Genomic DNA, 21,994 nt, shown 5'->3' with positions numbered 1-21,994 from the left:
GTCAGCAAAGAAGCAACAGTGCTTCAAGGACAACCCAAATAAAAGTGCATTCAGTAATAAGTGCCGATTGTAATTTCAATTTATTCTTTATCTATCTATTTAACTTTTTAATGAAAAGAGTTAAAGAGAGTGGGAAATAAATGACGGCAGCACAGCCAACTGCCGGACATAAATGTTCATTTACCTTTTCTGCCTCAGTCCCCGTTTCCAGCTGCTGCTTCTGTTTGATGCAGATCTGCCCCACTTTAGCCAGGAGCTCATGGGGATGAATGAAGACTCGGGAGCTCAGCAGGAAAGTGAAGATGTAAGTCCTCTGTGGGAGCAGAGACGAAAGAAAGCAAGTTGAATAACTTTAGCAAAATCATCTGTCTTCCCTGGAGACTAATAGCAAAAACTATTCTATAAAATATAAATGTAACTTAACCTCTTCTAAACTTTGTGTAATTCTTCCCTCCTCCAGAGAGGTTGTGGTCTTTTCTAGTGCTGTTAAGAGGAAATGTTGTAGGCTTCAAGGCTACTGTAGTGGTGTTTCCAGATTGCCAGATTATTTCCCTTTAAAATGGCCAACTTAATATGCCTAACTAGTCATCACTCACCAAAAGACAAATTAAATATGTCCACTGTAGGGTGTTATGTCACTTGAACACTATTATTTTTGCTGCTTGGTTTCTGCAGGAGTGACTGTTTTTCATTGAGCTGCAGAAAACTGCTTCGTGTGTATTCCAAACCACAGCTGTAATTTCTTCATGTAGCTTTTTTCTTTCCTTTTTCCCACAGTCACTGACACAAGCTTTAGTGTGGATTGAGGCCATATGACAGTAATTCAGTTTTAGGCTTACTTTTACCTATGTGGGCTTGTTTCAGACTCTCTTCAGCATAAATTCTACTAGTATGTGTCAACAATTATTACTTCTCACTAGAAAGAGCCTCTCCATTTGCCCTGTAAAAGCTGTAATGCATTGTATTCCATACTCTGGGCAATTACACTGATGTGAGAATGTCTTTGTGCCCTGGTCCTGCTTTGGTGTTTGAAACTTGGCTTCTGTATTTGGATGTAATCGCCACAGTAACATTGTTACCATCTTATAAGGACTTCTGTTTTTCCTTGAGGCTTTCTGACAAAAATTGTAGTTAGGAAATTGTAGGGGATTCTCCTTCGCTATGGATTTCAATTACCCTATGCTATGTTTGCAGTGTGTACCATTACTTTGCACCATGTTTTTAGAAATGTGATTTGACAGGCCACAGCCAGGTGCACATATAAATAACCAATGTGCACATATGTCACCTTGGATTGGGCAACTAAATTGAGACATCTAAAAACTTAAAGCCAGTTTTCTAAAATATGGCATCCTTACGGCTTGCTACTGAATTTTGCTGCTTGTAGTCTCTAAAATATACTTGTAGCCAAACAACAATGGTATCTTTGAATCCAAAAAGGAGTTTACCTCTCTAATTACAATAATATGTGCTATTAATGAAAAATGTTTCCACTTCTCTAGTATCCAGCATGCCCTAGAATATAAGTTTAGTATTAAAATACTTCCAAATATCAGAATGGGAAAAAGGAGTGTTTTTAAAATATAAATGAAGTTAACTAAAGGTCAGTGTGCTGCGAGTTGGGAGTGTTGAGTGTGCGAAGTATATAATAAAGTATGTATCTATGGAAAATCCTAAATCCATCTCTTTCCCAAGCTTGCAGAGGGAGCTAATGAAGGAACAGAGTGAAGTGTGATACTGCAGAGGCATTTAAAATATAAATTATGATTTGAAGGCCTTATAAGCACTGGGGTTCATGTATTAAATTAGGAATAGCATTATATCTGTGCAATTAAAATGAATTCATCTGTAGGTTTTGCCTCCTCTACAACTTATGAATAGAGGAACAGAGGAGGAGAAGGGTTAGGTTAACTGCATGGGCACTTTGGGTTGGGTTCTTGAGAAGCACTTCCACGTCTACCAGAGACAGACAGCTGGGGCCACCTAATGATCTTCATAATGACTTCATAATTCATAATGACTTCAAGTGGGTGGTCTGGACAGCAGCAGGACACAGCACAGTTTCCCTTCATCGTGGCATGGCTGCAAACGTCCCAAAAATGGACATAGCAATAACTTAAACTGGCCTTCTGCCCAACATTGCTTATGTCTCTCTTCAGAATTTCCAGAATTACAGTTACATGACAAAAAAAAAAAAGTTTATGAATTTTAACAAGAAATTTAATGTAGCTCTAACACCTGCATCTGGAAACAGTTGATGACATTGTGCTAGCTTTGGAGAAACTTTATATATAAAATGTTGAGTAGTGCATGCAATGTGTTACAGGCTGAAGAGCTGACTTGGTTACAAAAGAGGACTTGGTTATGTTACAGGGACAACATATCACTCATTGTATGCTTATATATGTGAGAATGACCCTTAAATGGATACACTTCCTTTTAAGAATTAAAACATAAGACAGAATGCTGTTGGTTTTGGGGGGTGACCTATGCCTGGTTGTCCTCTCTTACTTTTTGTAGCCAATTTCTGTCTTTGTTTTGATCAGCACTGTCCCTGAACTTAAAACTGTGAGTCTGGCCTATCTGGGAAAGGAATTTAGCTGCTGGGTGTGTCAGCTGTCACAGGGTTGTGTGAAGCCTTTTATTCTGGAAATGTGAAGCAGCTATTGCTTTTACCCTATTTTGCATTTAAGAGAGCTGGGGAATAAAAAAAAAAAAAAAAAAAACTCTGATACTTTTTCATCCCTTCCCCACATTCTTGTTTTTTGGAAGTCTGGAAGCCCATGAGAAAGTTGCCTGTACACATAAGTGGCAAAGAACCAAAATGCAAGCTGCGCTGCCCTGTCGGTGACCTTTGCTCTGATAAGCTGGAACACATTCTTTTAAGGAAAGATGTAATTTTGCTTCTCGTACTAATTCTAGTGTAGGTCTCGTTGGTGGAAGTCTGTGTGATGTGGGACTCCAAGTCACTCACTGTCCAGAGTGACTCCAAGGAAGCCCCACTCAGAGTATCGTTTCCCTGTTGTTATACTGTAAGAGAAGAGTGACCAAGATGACCTGTACTTGTGTTTGGTCACTTTGGTACTGTTTTGTATGAGGTTCAAAAAAGTGCTGAAGTGGCAAGATACAGGAAGATATGCGGCCATAGAAGCGTGTGTTTTCCATTTTAGGCTTGCTGGTGTCTCTCTGTAATCACCAGTATCTGTACTGGACCCGTGCAATGCTTTTCCAGACAACACTGGAAGATGTTGAGTTGCAGAAACAAATTATTCTTCTGGAACCCATCTGCTGTATTTATGCCACTTCTTAAGTCACTTAACTGAGGCTGGTTTACAATATATGGGTGTCCGGTCTTACTTCTTAGGTTTCTTTTGATACTGCTGGCATAGATTTGATACTTTTTGCTTATGCTGGCATAGACAAGGGAGTAACTGCAAGTAAGAGACAAGTTAAAAATCCTGTGACTGACAGCAGTGCTGAGCCCTATCTCCCTGCCTCTGCTAATAACCACTTCCTGTCCAAGAGAGAGAATCGAGGCTGAACTAAGCCGTACACGTCAGCTTAGCGGTAGGTCTCGGTGGTTAGGAACATAGCTTTTCTGGATAGGAAATATTTCACACTAATGTCAGATGTCTTCTCCAGACAGAGGATTTCTGTGATTTATTACACCTGTACATCTATACCCATATAGGCTAGATGTTAAAACAGTGTAAAGACCCCCACTCATAGGCAGTCCCCCACACAGGAAGAAGATGGCTTGGAGAAGGAAACTTAGCTGTGAAGCTAGCTGGGTTGACAAAAAATGATTTAAAATGCTTCCATAATCTATGAGATTGAAAGTTAAGCTCCTCTTATCCTACAGAAGTGACAGATATTTGGGAGGAGAGGTAAAAAAAAATATAAAAATCTTTCTGTACTTGGAACAACTTAGCTGACACAAAAGGGTCTTGTGCTTTACAAGAAAAAAAAAAGCCAGATTTCTCTAGTGCCTAAAATTGTTGCTAAGAGATGAGCTGAATTATATTTAAAAAAAAAAAAAAAAGGCAAGCACACAAGACTAAAGAAGGAATTGTTACTCTCTGACCCAAGAATGTACTGATGTTGTCTTGAGGAGGAGAAAAAAAAAATACTTTCTTCATGCACTCACTGCTCATTCTGGAACTTGTTGTTTGTGAAACACTTTCTTGAAACACTTTCTTGCTTGGGCACAAGGGTTGCAGACTGGTACATTCCATTCCTAACCTCCCGAACTCCTCCGTCTCACGAGTATACGTTTTCCTGTGTGCTGAACAAGTCCCTGTACACAAACAAACCTCAAAAGAGCATACACAAATGTAGGCCCTTATCTTTCCTGTCCTCCCTTGTCTGTCTCTTGTTCTGCCAACATGGCAAATACATTTTTGTTTTGCCTCTGTAACCGGCACAGAAAGATACTGTGTTTGCTTTCTCCCTCACCCCCTTTCTTCCAGCTGGAAGGTTACTGCAGTCTTTAGCTTAATGTCGACAGAGACAGGAATGCTTTCTAAGCATTGTGCTTAGATGTACCGATCCAAAAATTTGGATGTGTACAGCCACTTGTAGATGTGTCACTCTGAAACTAAAGGTAATCTCTGCTAACGTAACCAATAGCTTCTCTTGGTGAGAATTAATGGGTGCTGCCTTGCCCCCTTTCTCTGCCTGTGTGGCCAGAGACAGGCAACTGGGAGGTGCTTATACCTTCCTCTTGAACAAACAGAGCTGGCCCCTCTTCTGACAGGACATCGGCATTAAGTGGCTATCGCGCTAACCTTTTGTGGCAAATTCCCTCAAAATAGAAGTGGGCATGAAGTTAAGCATAAACATGAAACTGAACTGAAATGCAAAATTTGCATCGCCTCAAATACAGCTCCCTCTTCACGTCATTCAAAGCTTATTTATCTATTCATCTTAAAACGAATCCTTTTAGCTGAATTGGGCGATCTAATTTAACTAAAAGAATGTGTCCTGCTGTAGAGGAGATGTATTTGTCTTAATACTGTTTTCTGTCTCCCTTTCCCAGGAGCTCTCTTGATTGCTTCTGCTGTATCTCTCCCAGCTGTCAGCTCACTGTCTATTTAAACTGCAGCCTCCCAGGGTGGGGTCTGTGCCTGCGTGGTTTGCGATGCTCCCTTGCGCAGGGTATGGGATAGCACCATGGAAACCAGCAGCATTCCAAAATAAGTCACAGACCCCCTAAGTAATGCTTGCTTTATGGAACCATTTTCAGAGTGGCTGTGTTATAAATAGATCCTATATTGCAATAAGGGATGTGCATTAGCAGCTACATAAAAAACTTAGCGATATTCCAGAAATCCAAGCAGCAAATAACTACATTCTAGTATTAAACAAAATCCAAGGAGCAGAGTCCTTGGAAAGCTTAGCTATTGCAGCCTGGAACTATTTCACTGGTATGCCATGTTTCAAGGTTCTCTTCAAGCTTGAACTTTCTTCTGCATCTGCTCTACACCGTGTGTTTGTGTGGGGTGCAATAGGTTTAATGCCCAACCACGGTGATTCCTCTGTGCCTTTATAAAAGGACTTGGTACTTAGCATCCACTAAAGATAGCGCATGTTGAAATTAGAGGCTTTTCCAATTGAATTGGAAAATTAAAACATCCTCATTTTGCCTTTCCTTCTTAATCTCTCACTGATAATTGCTGGAAATTCTGCTGCTTATGCCCACTGAACCCCTACGGAGAGTGCCTTTTTTGTGCGTGGCAACTGTAAAGCTGTGTGGTGTGTATGTGTGAGCTGGAGGGGATTTTATTGTGACTCATATGAAACAAGAGTAAAAAGTTCTACACGGATCAGACTGAGAGACATACTGCGAGGTATAGATTCTAGCATGGCCCACTAACAGTGGAAGTTCAACATACCAGTCAGTACTGAATGCAGTTTCCTGTTGCCCTATCAGTCTTAAAAAGAGTGGCGTTGCTTCTGCCATAGCTGCTGCTTTTTCACACTGAGACAGAATACAACCTATATGACCTCTCGGATCTTTGACAACCAATTTAAATAACATCTTTCATTAATGGGTACAAAGGGGCAATTTAAGTGATAAAGTGGTCTCTTAATAATATCCTAAGTTCAGAATCTTACTGCATGCCCTACAGTTATCAGTAACATTTACTTCAGGGGACGGCAGTGAGGACATTTAATCAGTTGCAAAATCATTTTCAGGCTCAGAAACATTATTACAGCACTTGCCCATTAAATGTGTTGAGAAAGCATTATAATTACAAACTTTTTTTTTTTTTTTTCTGATGGTCTAGCTAGGAGATGCATAGAAAATTAAGTGGTAAAAAAATACTGGAGCTGATGTGATCTGAAAGAGCTGGTCTACTTCTCTAGGTAGGAGCTGGTTAAAAGTTAATCTCGGCTGTGTTAGAGGTAAAGTAGCTTAGAAGGATTGAAAATTCTGGCTAATGCTGCTTTTAATTGGTTCTCAAGGCACCCATTTGGATTCAACATGGCTTTACCTTTCTAACAGGCATCCTTCTTAACAAACAAAGTATCCCCCACTGAGCAACATATTTATGGAGCAAATACTGCAAAGGAAATCAGTGCATCTTTAGTCTACATCTTAATCTCAAATCAGGAGGAGGTAGAATTTCTTGAGGATGCACCAATCTGGATACTAATGCAAAAATACCATGAGAAGAAAAAAAACGTCTTCAGTGCCTACTTACGTCTGGATAATAGTCCATGGTGGGCACCAGGCGCTCTATCAAGGCCTCCAGCGATCCAGAAACTATGTTCCCGTCCTGATAAACAGGGTCCACACACCTCTCTCCCATGTCTGGCTGCACTTGCCCACTACAACTGGAACCAAGCATACTGGAAAATATTGGCGTCTGGGGCATAGTTTCCTGCAGAAGTGGGGAGAGGAAAAAACAAAAGGGTTAAGGTTAAGCTTTCTCTGAGTATGTCTTATGCACGGGTATCAGAGGCATATATTGCACACAATATGTGACTACGCGCAGCCTGGGCATTTGAGCTTTGTTGTGAGTCCAGCCGCATGTCTTGGAGTTGGCTTCTGGCTTTGAAATGCACGTAAAACTGTCACTGAGGCTGTAGCTGCAGAAGCTGTACCAGTTCTTTTTGCTGCACTTGATTTCTCCGTTCTCTTCTTATTCTTAAAACTGAACAGGGATGAAATGTAAAATGCTTTCTGAATTCTGCCTTACTGAACAAACAACAGAAACTCTGGCCTAATACTCCTCTTTTTTACGTTTCTGAAGTCAGATTTTTGGGCACAATACTTCACTTGTGATGATCAATCCTTTACTACTCCTGTAGCTGGATGCAATCCAGGGTCTCTGCAGAAGGGCATCTTCTGCCCGTCAGTGTCACTGGGACCAGGGGGGGGTGTCACACCATTTGAACAAAAATGCCTTTTTTTTGGTATGTGACACCCCGGGCTGGGAGGGAGGGGGTGCCGCAATACATGCTGAAATACACGGCTCTGGGAGCAGTCTCTTGGAGCTTTCTGCTTAGGAAACAAACCTGCTGTCGTTAACACAAAAAGCACCCGAAGGTTTGGGCTTTCCACCTCCCTCCCCTTGGCCACGAGCTCTGTCGGTACCCTGCAGCCACCTCCGTGAGTAAAGCCCGGGCTGCTTCTGTTTGTTTGTTTAGAACTGGCAGCAACTTAGCTACGTGCAGGCACCCGCACCGAACGCCGCTGCCGGGCGCCGGGGCAGGAAGCGCCACCGACCAGCGGCGGCCCCGTGCCCAGCCGCGGCAGGTGAAGCGGCGCTGCCGGACCGGGGCTGCCGGACCGGCCCCAACAAAGGCGGCCCGGGGGGCGCCGCTCTGCGGGGAGAGGATGGGGCACGGCAGGACCGCGAAGCGCCCGCTGCTTGCCGCCGCACGTGTCGGGGCACCGCTCCGGACCCCCTTGAGGAACCCTGACACAAGCACGGGGGTCAGGGAGCGCCTCGAGCCGCTCTTCTCTTCATACGGCTCCCCCTAAGGGACGCGCACCCCGCGCACAGCCCCGCTCCTTCCCGCAGCCCGACCACAGTTGCGGGACTTTGGGGAAACTTCCCCGCGCCCCGCCGCCTGCCCGCCCCGGGTCCCGCCGCGGGTCCCGCCGCTCACCCTCATCTTCCCGAGCCGCCCCGCTCCGCGCCGAGCCGAGCCGAGCCGCTCCGAGCCCAGCCGAGCCGCCGGCCCCTCGCCCGCCGCCCGTGACGTCAGCGCCCAGCGCGCCGCCCGTTGGCTGGGCGCGAGCGGGGCCCGTTCAAACGGAGCCGGGCCAACGGCGCGGGGGTGGCCGCGGCCGCGCGCCTGCTGCCCGCCTGCGGGGCTCGAGGCCCGGAGCCCCGGGCGCTGTCCCCGCGCTTCCCCTCGGCCCGGCTTCCCCGTTCCCATGGCGACCTCCGCGGCGGGGGGCGGGGCCGCCGGGGCGCGTGCCCGCGGGGCGCGCGTGTGGGCCCTGCACCCGGGGGCGTGAGGCGGTGCTGCGGGTGGGGGGCTGTGGGGTCTGGTAACCCGCCCCGTGCCGACGCTGGGAGCGCCAGCAGGTCCGCAAACAAGCACGCACAGACACAGACACCCGGTGTCGTGCTGCGCTGCCTCCCTGCCCTGCTCGGGCGTCCGCTGGGGCTCGCAGCGTGACACACCCGTGTGAGGGGAACGCGGAGTTAACCGGGCTCCGGTCACAAATTCAAGCAGGCGTAAACACAAGCCCTGCTTTTTGGTTTCCATATTGTTCCTCCTTTCTGCAGTCACATTCAGTTTGCATTTTTTGTACATCTATATAAAGGATATAAACGTGTGTGTGTATTTCATGACTATATATATGTGTGTAGATACGTGTGTGTGTGCTTGTACACACGCATATGTGTGTATATATTGGCACGTGTTGGAGAAAGCAAGGCGCCAGGGAGGTGCACCGCTCCTTTTCTAGCATGCATGATGCTCTTTTTTGGGGCACTGTATCACGTCGTCTTGGGAGGTTGTTGCAAAGGTAACATTTACAAGACAGAGAAGCTGAGGACCTAAATTCAGCTCACGTAGCGTGCAACATATGAATCACTTTATCATTTCTTTTTCTGTAAAGCCTGGATGATGACCTTTAGCTATCTGCGTTCGGAACGCCGAAATCTGTAGGTACAGAAACTCCCTAAGGTTTAATTATTATTATTTTTTAATTATTTTGCTTGCTCGCTTGTTTTGTTGGAGTTACGTAAGTTCTGTTCCTGAACAAATTGCTTGCATTTTGAAGATGTTTTCACTCTGCACTGCCTCATGTTCCTGGTGGGCGGACCCTAGAGCGACTGGAACCAGCGCAGTCTGTGCTTGTTCTGCGGCTCGCTACAAAAACAACTTGAGGCAACGCTGCGCAGGTTCAGCCGGGCCGGTCGGGGAATCTCTTGCTGCAGCGTGAGTCAGCAGAGCAATGCCCGCCTGTCTCCACGGCTGCTTCAGCCCGTCCGGTACCAGCTAACATCAGCATACACAGCGTAACGCCTTCTGCTGCCTTATGATCAAGGACCTGCACTGACAGCACCATTTGGGTTCTGTTCCTGCCAGTGTGCCGCACACTTGCTGTCCGAATTGCCTGATCCCACTGAGCCCCAGTGCCCATCTGTGAGATGCTGATAAGGATGCGTTTTCACTCTGTTGCATTACTTTGTCCATTTTTATATTTGGACAGCACGTCTTTGTTTTACTGTTTGAATTTCCTTATATAGTCACATCTCCTCTTGGGGGGCTGTTAGTCAATAACCTGGGAAAATTAAGGAATATTAGCAAAGAAGAATGGGTGAAAGTGAAGGAGAAATTGATTTGTGAGTGAAGACTATAAAATGAGTCAGGGAAGGATTTTTTTTTTTTTTCCTCCAGTGGTCTTATAAACCAGCGTTTTGGAAACTACTGACTCAAATGTGCCTTTGTGTGTGTTTAAAACGTAACCGTACTTAAGAGAAGCAAGCCATTACAAATATCATTAATGCTGATCTGAGACTATAACTTCAAGTATAAAGGGACTCTCCCGGAAATGCTGTCTTCGTAGCTTTCATTGTCAAGCTATGCATGTTTGTCACCTTGCATAGGGATCTAGTTGTTGTTTGGCTTCATGTAACCGAGTACGCCAGCCTGATTTAAAGGCCCAGCATCTGCAGCAAAAGAAGCCAAGAGGCACAAAAACAGAGGAGAAGACGTGGAAAGGGGACTTAACTGAGGATGGCATTTTTCACAGTGCTGATTAAATAACAAAATGGGACAAAGCTTTCCAAAGCAAACCTGAGTTAATGTGTAGCCTTGTTTCTTACTCTGAGACCAAACTGTTACTTGGGGATCTACCTGGTGTTGAGAGTGGCCAGGGTATAGGAGGAGCATGTTATGTCCCTCTCCAGCAGTGCCCCTACAGAGCTGTATGATTTTGGAAACCATTTTGATATGCCAGTTACAAGCATGGTTATAGCAATATATTCTTGGTTCTTACATTTCAGAAGGCTTTCATGAATATAGCCTAATACCATCATTTGGAGCATGGAAAAAAATGGTGAATTAAAAATGCACGTTATTATACGTGTTTTTTATTGATCAGTGGCCTTGGTTATAGACCAATCAATTTTATCTGGGTCTGAAATATGGAATTTGTCCAGGAAATGTCATCAAATTCTACAAGCAGTAACAACTGCGGCCTCGGGTGGGGCTTTTGCATGGACACAAGCTAGTACAGAGTGTAAGAACTTACAACTTCAGGAGCAGAATGTAGGTGCAGCTTCAAAGCTGCAGGCAAATGTCTTTAGGGAACAATAGGTTTTTAGACTTATTTGTTGGGCTGCACAGATGTTCCAGGATTCCTTGCTGCATACAAATTTTAAGATTTGAAACCTATTCTCAAGCAGCTTTTAGATGAATTCAAACATTGCTGAATTTCAGAGATTCATACTGCAGAATAATTTGATGGCACATTAATAACTTGGCAGCAGATGGGAGTGGGAGACAAGAGCTTCAAATCATGGTTCTGAACTCAGCAAGGCTTTTTAAGCTTGGGACTTGAAGTGGGATTGAATGCTGTAGCTGTCAGTCTGTGGTTACTATCAACCACGCTTCTCTCTCTCTCTCTGACCTGGGACGTGATGACTATTTCCACACAATAGTTTTGTCAGAGCCCATGAATTTTGTAGTTTTAAAAAGGCATTTTCCATTTTAAAAATGTTGTGTTGAAGAGGTCTTGACCAGCTTTACCCCTGAGATATCCGGCAATTTTTAGAGCAAACCAAGTTGAAAACATAAGAACAACTTAAGATGTGCTTCATTGTTCTACGTTTTCAATGCTACCTGAAGTGGAAAAGTAGGTGTGAAATTCACCTACCTGTCTGGGGAACAAACTATGTTTTTATTGGCGTGAGGTCAGGCCTGTGACACACCATTGAGAATAACTGTTGAGCACTGTGAAACTAATCTTTTGCTGATGCTCAGGACTGGATCTTGCCGTTGGACTGAAAGAAATGCTCCTCCCCAGGATTCAGAGAGGGCATGGTGCTGATTTCCAGCTGTTTGTGCTGGTGCCAACACAGCAGGCTATTACCATAACGTGACACACGTTGACTATGATACTGGGGTGTGGCTGCTCAGTACTGACTGAGATGCTAATGGCTGTTTTGGCACAGTCGCCTAAGGAAGTTCGCTAATAGTAAGTTTGGTTCCCAATTTTCATACGTGTTCTGGTCTTAGAATTCTGTTCTTTTTAGGAATTAACTTGCCTGATAACTGAGATTTAGGGTACATCAAGTTGGGAAACATTGCGGTAATGTATCATGGGTGTCCTTATGTTCTTGGTGGTGCGGATGAATCAGGTTTGTTTAAAAAACAAACGCGCGCGTACAAAACAGATTAAAAAGGGGTGATATACTTCCTTGAATCACCGATGTAGCAACAGGAACATCTCAAATGACCTGAGATCGTCAGACTTGTAAATGCATAGAGAGCTAGTCAGAGAGTGAGTGACAGAAAAAGATCTCGGAAAAAGATAGTTGGCTTAGCCTGCTCTGCTTAAAGGAGCTGCGACAACATGTCATGCATAAATGCCAATTTAGGCAATCAGGGTGTAGCTGAACAGCTGCTTCTGCTACAGTTGTAGATTTGTTCCCTTCTTATTCTTGTTGTATGTTTTGTGGAGATGTTGGAATCTGCTCGGTTTTGCTCGTGTCTTGTTTTCAAAGAAAAGACATAAAAAACATAGGCTGTTTTTAATGTTTGTGAGTGCTTCAGTGTGATTTTGACTATAAAGTGAAAGAACAGAAGCATGTCAATGTAATATGCACTCTTTTTATTATTTTTTTAGGGTCTTTTTAAGCTGAATTTTTAAAAGCAGCCGATATTCTATTTTAAATGGGTTCAAGCTTGGGTTCAAAATGAAGGCGTTCTGGTCTAATCCTAGCTATTTTGTCCTTCACTTGCATATTCATGCTTGCTGCAACACCAACTATTCCAAGAATGTGCCACCGTGCAGAAAGTGAAAATCAATTATGCCAAGACAGAAGCATGTACATACATCAGCAATTTGGTGCCCAGGGGAAGAAAAAATCTGCATGTGTGCTGATGTCAATCTTCTTGATATGGTATTTTTGTAAACGCACGTGGGTTGCTATTTTTTTAAACCATCTCAACAAAAAAGACGTTTATTTTTAGTGCTATAGGCTTTGGGGTATCACAATTAGCAGATCAAAACTGCCAATCTGAGAAGTCAACCCTCTGTTTGCTTTAGCAGAACCTATAACAGCAACATTGTTAGCATTCCCACAGGTATTTTGGAAGATTTATTAAGGTCAGTGAGATGATCAGTTTGTTTTTTTTTTTTTTTTTTTTCCCCCTGTTTTCAGTCTCTTTGGTTTTACAAATTTGATTTTACAGCCGACGGTGAGAATGCTGGGTGGATGAGCTCACTTGCAGTAATTTGTTTGTATACCGGTACTGCTGCAAGCAAATTTCTGTTGGACACGTAATGTATCTCTTACCTGAATTACCGCTAGTAATTCAGTTCCTGTGCACATCTATTGCTTGGATTCTTTTTGCTGATACCAATAAGATGATCAGCAACAATTATTAGGGAAGTTTTAGAGTGGCCTAAACTCTACTCAGTGTACAGGCAGTTAACAGCTGTTGGATTAATTCCGATTACTTTATTTGGGATTGAACCCAACTAGGAACCTCGACGTATGCATATTAATATCTTAAGTAAAAGGCGAGGAGAAACACTGAGAAAATAAATATGGATTGATTTTAGAAACTTGTCACCAAAATACTAGGCATTCAAAAATGAATTTATTTTTAAGAAAACATTCTGATGAACAACGGGAGCTGGCAAGTGGATGGATGAGTGCCCAAGCCTGCTTAGGAATGTGTGTGTAGATGGATTGGCTACCGTGTGTTTCAGTATAGTTTGAGGCACATGGGAAGGACTTGCCCTATTTTATCACAAGCATAGTGAATAAACAAATGTATATTGAGTTGATGCTGAGTAGTACAGAATATACAATATTGTCTCATCTACACGTGAGTTTAGCCTTTTTATTTATCATGGGGCACAGCCCCAGACTAACCCAAAATAAACGTCAAACATGGAACACTAAAACACGATGACCCTACGTGGTCAGTTTTTGCACTTGATAAAATTGAGGACTGAACACCCCCTTACTATATATGCGTAAACGTTGAAAGTAAAACAAAAGCAAACTATATATTTTTCTTCCATGAGTGAAATTAACTGAACAATTACTTAGTCTTCTGTTTTGCTAAAGGAGCTTGACATGAATTGGTCAAAGAATTAACATGACCGAGCTGCTGTGCCCAACTCTTTTTGACAATATCTGCATAAGAGAATAAATGTATGTGAACTACAAATAAAAGAGATTTATTCTCTCCCTGGAACTTGCATTTTCCCTGTGCTCTGTATTGACCAGGTCACAAATCAAATAACTGATGACAAATAAACAATGTGCACCTTGAACTTTTTGGCTTTACCATTCGGGACTGGCAGTCATCCAAAAGTTAGCTGTTACACAGGCTACCTAGTTACAGTAGTCTCCACATTCATAGGTTGTCTTTTTTGGTGAGGTGGAACACTTAGTTATTTCACTGTCAGTAGGATAATAATCTATCCAACTTGTTTCCCTTTCCTTTGCCTTTTTCAAATTCATTGCACCAACAGTAAAGATCTTTTGGGGAACTTTGTTTTTATTTTATTTGAATGTTATCGTTTATATCCTTCCCTCCTCCTTTTCCCCTCACCAGAATAAGGAGGATTGGATAGTATAAAACAAATTGAGTAAATTCAGGAGCCCTGTATGTTCTCTGATGTACCCGAGACTGAGCCTTACTGCTGCTGTTTGCCTCGCTCCAGTGGTGAGAAACAGATGTCACTTCAGCTAGCAACTTCAGAGGGGGTTCCCCAGGTATGAACATGTGGGAAACTTAAAGCTGATGTCGTTTCCCCAGAGGAAACTTGTCCTTTCTTGTGCTCACTGGTGTTCCTCATCAGACAAAATTCTTGCTGTGTAAAGGCTGTACATGGCATGAGCAGAGCCTGCTCTACTCCTAGCTATCTCCTAGTTCAGGTTTGGGGATTTTCTTAAACTTATCTGGACATTTGCTTTTTTAAATACTGTCATTTGGGTGGGGATGACAAATCTCCCTGAAACAAACAGTCATGTCAGAGTCAGAAACTTGAGCTTGCGTCTGTAATCTCTGTACAGTTCATAGCACACTCCCATGATTGATGCAGCTTTCCTGACCGCCTTTTTTCTCCAGAGCTAGACAAACCAGAAATGGGTCCAGATCGTGGATGTGTCTGGGGAGACAAGCTATGGAGAGAGAGGCTGGGCTTGTGAAATGGGTAGCCATCTTTAAGAAATGGCTGCAATGCAAATAAATTTCATGAAGAGTCATGAAGTGGTGTTTGGATGAGTGGCCTCCACTAGCTTGGGAAAATACAGTTATTGTCTCTGTTATTTAGTTTTCTCTCTATAACCTTTCAAAACAAATTGACATCACTATACATGCAAAATATGAAATGTTGTGTAAAACTCATGCTCATACAATCGTGTATTGCATGATAATTATAATAGACATAGCCAAAAGTAAGTTTTAAATTACTTGGGATAGCAAGAATGGAAGGGATTTTTTTCCATTCCTTCCCTTGTGCTGGTTTGCCTTCTGAACTGGTACATGGTTGCTTACTGTCTGAGCTGGTGGAATAAAAGTAAAAGCTTTGTATGCTTTTCTGTGCTATTGCAGATTTCCTGGACAGCCTTAATTTTCGTAGCTGTAAGGGAATTTTGATCAGACAGTACTCTTACATTTCTGTCAGATCTGTATGCAGGAAACTGATGTCCAGATGCCTTGCGTTCAAATGCAGCTATTTAAAAATAATGACTTAACTGTGTTGCAGTAGTGACTGATAGCACTGAAAATCAGATTATTTTTCCTCGTGTAGGAGAATAATACTTCATAAGCATTTTCTAGTTTGCTCTGTTCTCGCTAGCTTCTCCCACAGGATATGTGCACGGTGAAGATGAGCTAGAAATTCTAAACTGACAAGCCATCCCGCTGGGAGTCCGTTGTGCTATAGATTTAACTGAAAGGGTATCAGGCAGCTTAATCCTGAAGTGAAAAATGAAACTTGGTTCACATGAAGTGCTGCAAATGCATTAAGTTACTTGAATAGTGATCTTTTCAAATTCATTAATGAAGTCTAGCCTAAATCTTAATCAGTGAGATGCAGAAACACTTTGTGTTCAACCTAAGTTTTTTATAGACACGGCCTCTACTTAACTGGAGACACTATATTCTGTTGTTTTATGTTTTTCCAAGAATGGTTATGAGCATAATATAAAACATTGTAGGCAAATTACTCCTATGATTACACACTGATCTGTTTCACATCACTGAGTTACGTAGGCTGTACGATTCCTTGTTGTATTCTACTTTGTGCAAGACAAGCCCAGAGAAGGAGATAAAAGGCATTGTGCTTACTTCCATGCTGCTTATTGGATCTGCTGTGTTCCATCAGCATAAAATTGGGTGATGCAGGAGGAATTGCTGCATGCTCTTGTTAGAGGGGTAGGCGTTTGACATCATCTACCATCTACGCCTGGTGACGTAAAGGAGGGTTTGCTCAAGTAGAACGGTTTGGTTCTGGGAAATGGAGTTGAAATTTTAAGACAAAAGAGGAAAGGCACTCTGTACACTAATGGTTTGTATTGGTAGTTATTTTCCAAAGTAAACGAAAGCCTAGAATTGCCCTAGCGTTACATGATATTTGTGGAACATATTTCATACTAGCTGGTACATTAACTAACTTTTGTAAGATGTACTACAAATTTGTTTGTTGAAATATGTTCTTTATTGTTTTGTAATCCCCAGTGAGTCTGTTGACTGATACAATTTTTATTGTTGCTAAAGCTTGTTTACTCCTAATAAAACCTAGTGAATGTGGGATTGTTTTATACAATGACTTCATTTTTACGGTTTGCAAACCGCCAGCAAACTTAAACTGAAGTCAGTGAAGGAAGGCAACACAGGATGTCAGCAAGGGCATCTGTAAATAACAGTACAGATAACTTTATAGGCAAAACAAAGAAAAATCATCTCTGGCCTGTTGTCAGATACCCTTGTCAAAGATGTGTGGTCCTTATTGCTGACCATGCCCAAGTGGTAACCATTGCCTTACCAGAAAGGCTTCCTTCCAATTACTCAAAATGAACATGAGGATGTGGGGTAATGAGTGGAAAACCAGGTTTCTTAGAATGCAAAACCAAAGAAGTACCTATATTTATCTTCTCATTCTACAGCCTGCACTCTCATGATCATCTTCTGAGGTTCGATCTTTTTCACAAGGTTGAATTGCGCTAATAGAATGCAATGCTGGAATACCCACTGGGCATCTATCTGGTACATACTGTAGACATCCAAGCAAGAACAGCTTATCTATCTAGAAGCTTTTCTACCCAGAAGTAGTTTATTCCTTACTTAAAATACTAGATTTTTAGGAAATCATTAAGTTTGCTGAAATTAATGGAAAGAGACTGCTTAGCACCCTTTGAGGATCTGTCTCAGTGTATTGCGGTGCTGGCTAAGGAGCCTCCCAGGATACACCTTCTGACCAGGAAACAACTTCTAGCCTGCAGTGCCAAATGATAATAGGTCTGACATGGTTTTTTCTTCTGAAAAGCCGCATAAAGAAGTTAGAGGAGGTTTCACTGGAAAGTTAGGCTTCCAGTACTACTCTGAAAACATCAGAAGTGCAATTGAAAGCAATTTATAACCTGTCACAAAACTCTGTTTTGACATATGTTTTGTTAATTGAACTTCTGAGGCTGTGCAGTTCCAAACAGCTCTGTCTAAGGCAGCAGCGCTGCTTACCTATTTCACATATTAACAAGTAAGCTGAACTTTCATCTTTATTCTACTCAGCATAGCTGTTCCCACTAAAACCTAATGCATTATTCATAACCGCTTCTAATTTTGGCCTAACTTTGAACTGGCGATAACTGGAATGTCTCCAATTGTCTCATACGTTCACACATCAAAGAGCGTGAAGTCGGCAAACAGCATTGTTCTTGCAGTGTATGTATGTGTGTGTTTTAAAGCATGAGGAGGTGCTTTTTTTGCTAGTGGTGTTGGGACATTCCCCGTTCTTTCAAAAATAAATGATTTTTTAAAAATCACAATGATCTCATTGGAGTGGTGACCTAGGTTACCATGTCCAATGCTGCATATCTGGTCTTGGTTCAAAACTCCTTGAAGGCAACAGAACTAGTTTAAGCAGGTTTTAGGTAAAGCCCCTAGTTAAGGTAGGTCATCAGTTACCTAATCACTCCTTTCCCTTTGGTGCTGCAAGACTGTTAGCAGAAATCAACACCTCCACGTATCTGTTATTTCTTTTTCTGCATGCACCTGTTTCCTCCTTGCCTCTCTCAGCTCAGCCCAAATTCAGGTGGACTGGTGAGGAGCACAGCGAGAATCGGAAGATATTTGCTTTTCAAGCTGCAGGATTTGCTGAGTGATTTGCTTGGGAGGGAGCAGACTGTGAGGTCCTGCTTTGCCCAATTAGCCGTTGATGTGCAGAAAGTTTATGGCTTGAAACAGCACTTGTTGCCCAAGAGACTGAGAAAGCAATCAGACGCATGGGTTCTCCTGCAGGAATGGGAGATAAACGAGCATCTGAAACTTTGGGGAGAGCAGGGCTTAGACCTGGGCTAGGGATGGCTGCTTGAACTGCTTAGTGTTGTGCTTGGTTTGGTTTTGATCACATCAAATGAAGGAAACTTGCAGAGGCTGAAGTTCATCGTGTGCCTAATTCCTGTCTGAAGTTCTCTAAATATTTTATAAGTACAGTTGTTAAAAGCTGACTGATTTATATGCTTCATACAACCTCACAAATGTTACAGCGCGCCGTTGTCCTGCAACGTAGTGGCAGATACGAGCAGCCAGCCTCTCACTAGCATCTGCCTCCTAACATTTGCAATGTATGAAATGTTGAGAACTGGTTTGGGGGGATTATCATATTAAGCACTCTAGTGCTCTACTGTATAATTTGTAATAACCCATATCATTATTTTCTACAATCATAGGTTACTATTTTCATCACTGAGGTAAATGGCCTCATTTTTTCATTACAATTTTTCCTTGCAAACCATTTCTCCTAGTGATGACATGCTCGACTCTTAAAATCAGATTCTGTATAGAATTTGTTTTAAATGTGGACACAAACCACCTCATTAATGTGCCTAGAAAAATAAAAACAAAACAAAACAAAAAAAACAGATTTTGCTCATATCTTGTTACTCCCTAGATAATACTGTCTGTCAATGTGACTTAATATTCTACACACCTAGGAGCTCCACCAAACTGAGATCATAGCACTCCGGACATCACAGCACTGAACCCCAAGTCAACACACACAGGCAGTGCTTAGATTTATCTTGAACTTCCCATTCCGTTTCCCACCAAGATCTCTGCTCAGTTTAGAAAGTAATCAACAAAGTGATTGCAGACTGTAAGGGGCTGATATATCCTCCTTGGCAGCTGATAAAAGCTAGCAAAATGCTGTTTAAACTGAATTCACACATCTATAGACACCAGTAGCATTAGCAGATATAACTGAAAATTTAATCCCTCGCTTTATAAATATACCCCAGCTCTTCTCTGCACCTTTCATTTTTTCTTATTGTTGATAAATAAATAATAGAAAATGTTTTTTGTTGTTGATATATATATATATATATATATATATATATATATATATTTTCTCCTTTCCCAAGAATGGTTTGTACCATACCTTTTGGGCAGTAAAGTAGTTGCTTAAAAGTCACCTACTTGTTTTTAGAAAGTAGTTATTAATTAGCTAGGTTTACTTATTCCTATGTAGTACTTTGGTTTCTCATTTTGAGTCAAATGAGATCTTTTGCAAGTGATTTTTGGAGCACAGAAGTGGTTAAAATGGAAAGGGAGGGATGTTTAAATATGTTCAACTGTTCTCAAGTATGCTTTTGAAAACGATAGCTCTAGTTTTTCTGTGACACTGTTTTAATTCATGTAAATTGTGTGTCATCCTGGGTTTTATTAGACTTTGTGCTCAATCCTCTGGCATCTGTATGGCCACAGAGTTCCAGTAGTTAACAGTTCAGGTTTCTTTGAGAGCCGTGCCTGAGAAGACTCTAAGTTAGTGCACTGTTGTGTGCTAGCTGGGGAGCCGATGAGGTAAATCCATGCTGGTTTTATAAATGCAAATAAAATTGTATCCTCAGTTGGGTTTGCAAACTCTGGTCTGAGATGTGGTTTGGAATGTCGCAGTAGGTTAAAATAATGTGCAATTCGTCTCTGGGGAGGACAATAACCATTCCCAGAAGTTCTTGTTATGGATTGGTCCAAACACTGAAATAGCTGAAGACTTAAGGCTTCAATAGATTTGGCTACAAGTGAGTGTGTTCAAAGCATTTTCTGTAGCTATACTGCTTTTGAAAGATTTGAATGCTAAGCCAAACACTAATAACATTATACCTTGTAAAAACATCAGTTGGGCCTTTAAAATTGAATACTTTACACTTTGCGTCACAAAGGAAGTATGGAAGTACTTGCACTGCTGGTATAGTCATTATAATGACATTTCATATTATTTTTAATTTAGGCTCTTTTATGCCTTAAGTATCTTAAAATCCATTGAGGCAATTATGCCCAAGTTGTTTGGATACGTGACTTAAGATTCTGTCCTTCTAAAGTACACGCCAGTGCTTAAACACATTGCTCTGTTGCAGCTCACTTACAAGCAAGTAAATATCACAGACACATGCAACAGGTGTGAATTTGTTTCAAGTGTTGTTTTTTTATTATTATTATTTTTTAATATAAAATTGTAACCTTTAACAGAAACAGCTATCTGGCATTACAATCCTCAAAACTGCGCTAGCTACTAATCTGTTCACATTCCTGATTGCTCTGAGGAGCATGCCTGTATATTTATGGCAAATGTCCCAGCACCATCTTTCATATCCTTTTTAGTGATAATGTGTGTTCAGCTTTCAGCTGCAGAGGGCTAAAAGAGCATTTCAAGCCCACACAAAGTCTGATGAGAGCTCACGGCTGTGCACAAGTCAGAACAGCAAGCTGCATGTTCCCTCTTGCAGCAGTGAAGCTGATCAGGATTTTATTTATATATGTATATATTTAAACGTTACTCAAATAGCTTATATCAACTAGGCAAAATCTGAAAATCAGCATTTTTCTCTTTAAGTTCAGTGCTAGCAGAATAACTGATTTGATAAAACTATGAGAAAGTAGGAGGCTGAGGGTGGATTGAAGATGCAGAGAAGTTTTCAGTGAACAGCAAGCAAAAAGCCCAGGCAAGGCATCACTTACCTTGTAAGTTTTTAACCTTCCCCCAGAGGCCCGTCCTGCAAATCCCTTGAAGTCCCATGTCCAGCTACCAGCGCTTTTGCTACCCATCTTTTCCTTCCCCTCCTCCAGCCATTGCCCCCCCTTCCCCCAGCTCCTCATTAAAAGGAAAGCTTCCAGGAGCTCTCGGGCAGCAGCTCACGCCTTCAATCAAAGGAGATTGCTGAATAGCCCTCCACTCGCAGAGAGCTCAGTGGATCCAGAGTCAGGGCCCCTTCATTAATGAGAAAGGAATCTGTCCACCTTCTGAAACCTTTCAGCACTCCCCGAGGCTGCCTCAACCACACGACTTGCATTTCTCATAAATTTCCCCCCTGTGGCCACAGTTCCGTTTCTCTCTTTCTCTCCTTCATCTCTTGAAAATCAAATGCTCAAAGGTAATTTCCCTGCTCTTGCACAAGTAGATCCCAAGGTTTCTGATCTTTATTTGCTCATTAGGAGGTGCCACTTCAGATTAATTCCCTCCTGTCCCTGCCCCCCAGACCCTTGGTTACAGTGAAAGCTCTTAGGGTAAATTAGTTGGGCTTAGAATTACAGACAAGGAAAATGAACGCTTGCGTCAGGCTTGCCAGGCGTGTGCGCAGCACAGGTCCGAGCGCTCGTTTTGGCTCTCAGGCTCAGTGGTTTCCACACAGTCTTTTCACTCAAGCCTCTTGTTTCAGTCCACACCCAAGGAGTTTTGTTTTGAGTTTTTAGGGGTTAGAATGAACCCTGAAAAATCAAATGCAAAGCTCCCAAAAGAAGAGCTGCCATTGTCTCTTTTGGTCCAAGCTACTTTGCCACCTAAAAATCATCCTTAGCTCCTGAAACTTTGCTGTGGTTTGGTAAGAACCTCATTAGCCTAACATGTTTCATGCTTAAATGAATCACGATACCTCCTTGGTATCTTTTTTTTTTTTTCTTTTTTTTTTCTTTTTTTTTTTTTTTTTTCTCTCCCACTAATCCTTGATGATAAATATTAACCTGACCTCAGCACCCCACCACATCAGCAATTATATATATTGTCACGTGTTGTCAGAAATGGAAAGGCAGTCTTTGTCAGGATTTCAAAACATGCATGTCT

The 21,994-nt window shown here is 42.2% G+C and overlaps 1 protein-coding gene across 4 annotated transcripts in view; it reads right to left on the bottom strand.

The window, feature by feature from the left end:
• Window positions 1-21,994, bottom strand: part of RASGEF1A (RasGEF domain family member 1A) — a 159,110-nt gene that overhangs the window by 17,916 nt on the left and 119,200 nt on the right. For 3 of the 4 annotated variants that reach the window (XM_035330092.1, XM_035330090.1, XM_035330091.1), the window contains 2 exons: window positions 6,708-6,887; window positions 185-313 (listed from right to left, as the gene is read on the bottom strand). In XM_035330092.1, the coding sequence (XP_035185983.1) occupies window positions 185-313; window positions 6,708-6,881 (303 nt within the window). In that variant the 5' untranslated portion in view covers window positions 6,882-6,887. Of the gene's footprint in view, window positions 1-184; window positions 314-6,707; window positions 6,888-8,121; window positions 8,299-21,994 lie in introns of those variants that run through there. The other variant, XM_035330089.1, reaches the window with a different exon arrangement.

This window comes from Oxyura jamaicensis, chromosome 6, assembly GCF_011077185.1.
Source record: "Oxyura jamaicensis isolate SHBP4307 breed ruddy duck chromosome 6, BPBGC_Ojam_1.0, whole genome shotgun sequence".
NCBI lineage: Eukaryota > Metazoa > Chordata > Aves > Anseriformes > Anatidae > Oxyura > Oxyura jamaicensis.
The sequence above is the reverse complement of the archived record's forward strand: the minus strand, read 5'-3'. Positions and strand labels throughout refer to the sequence as shown.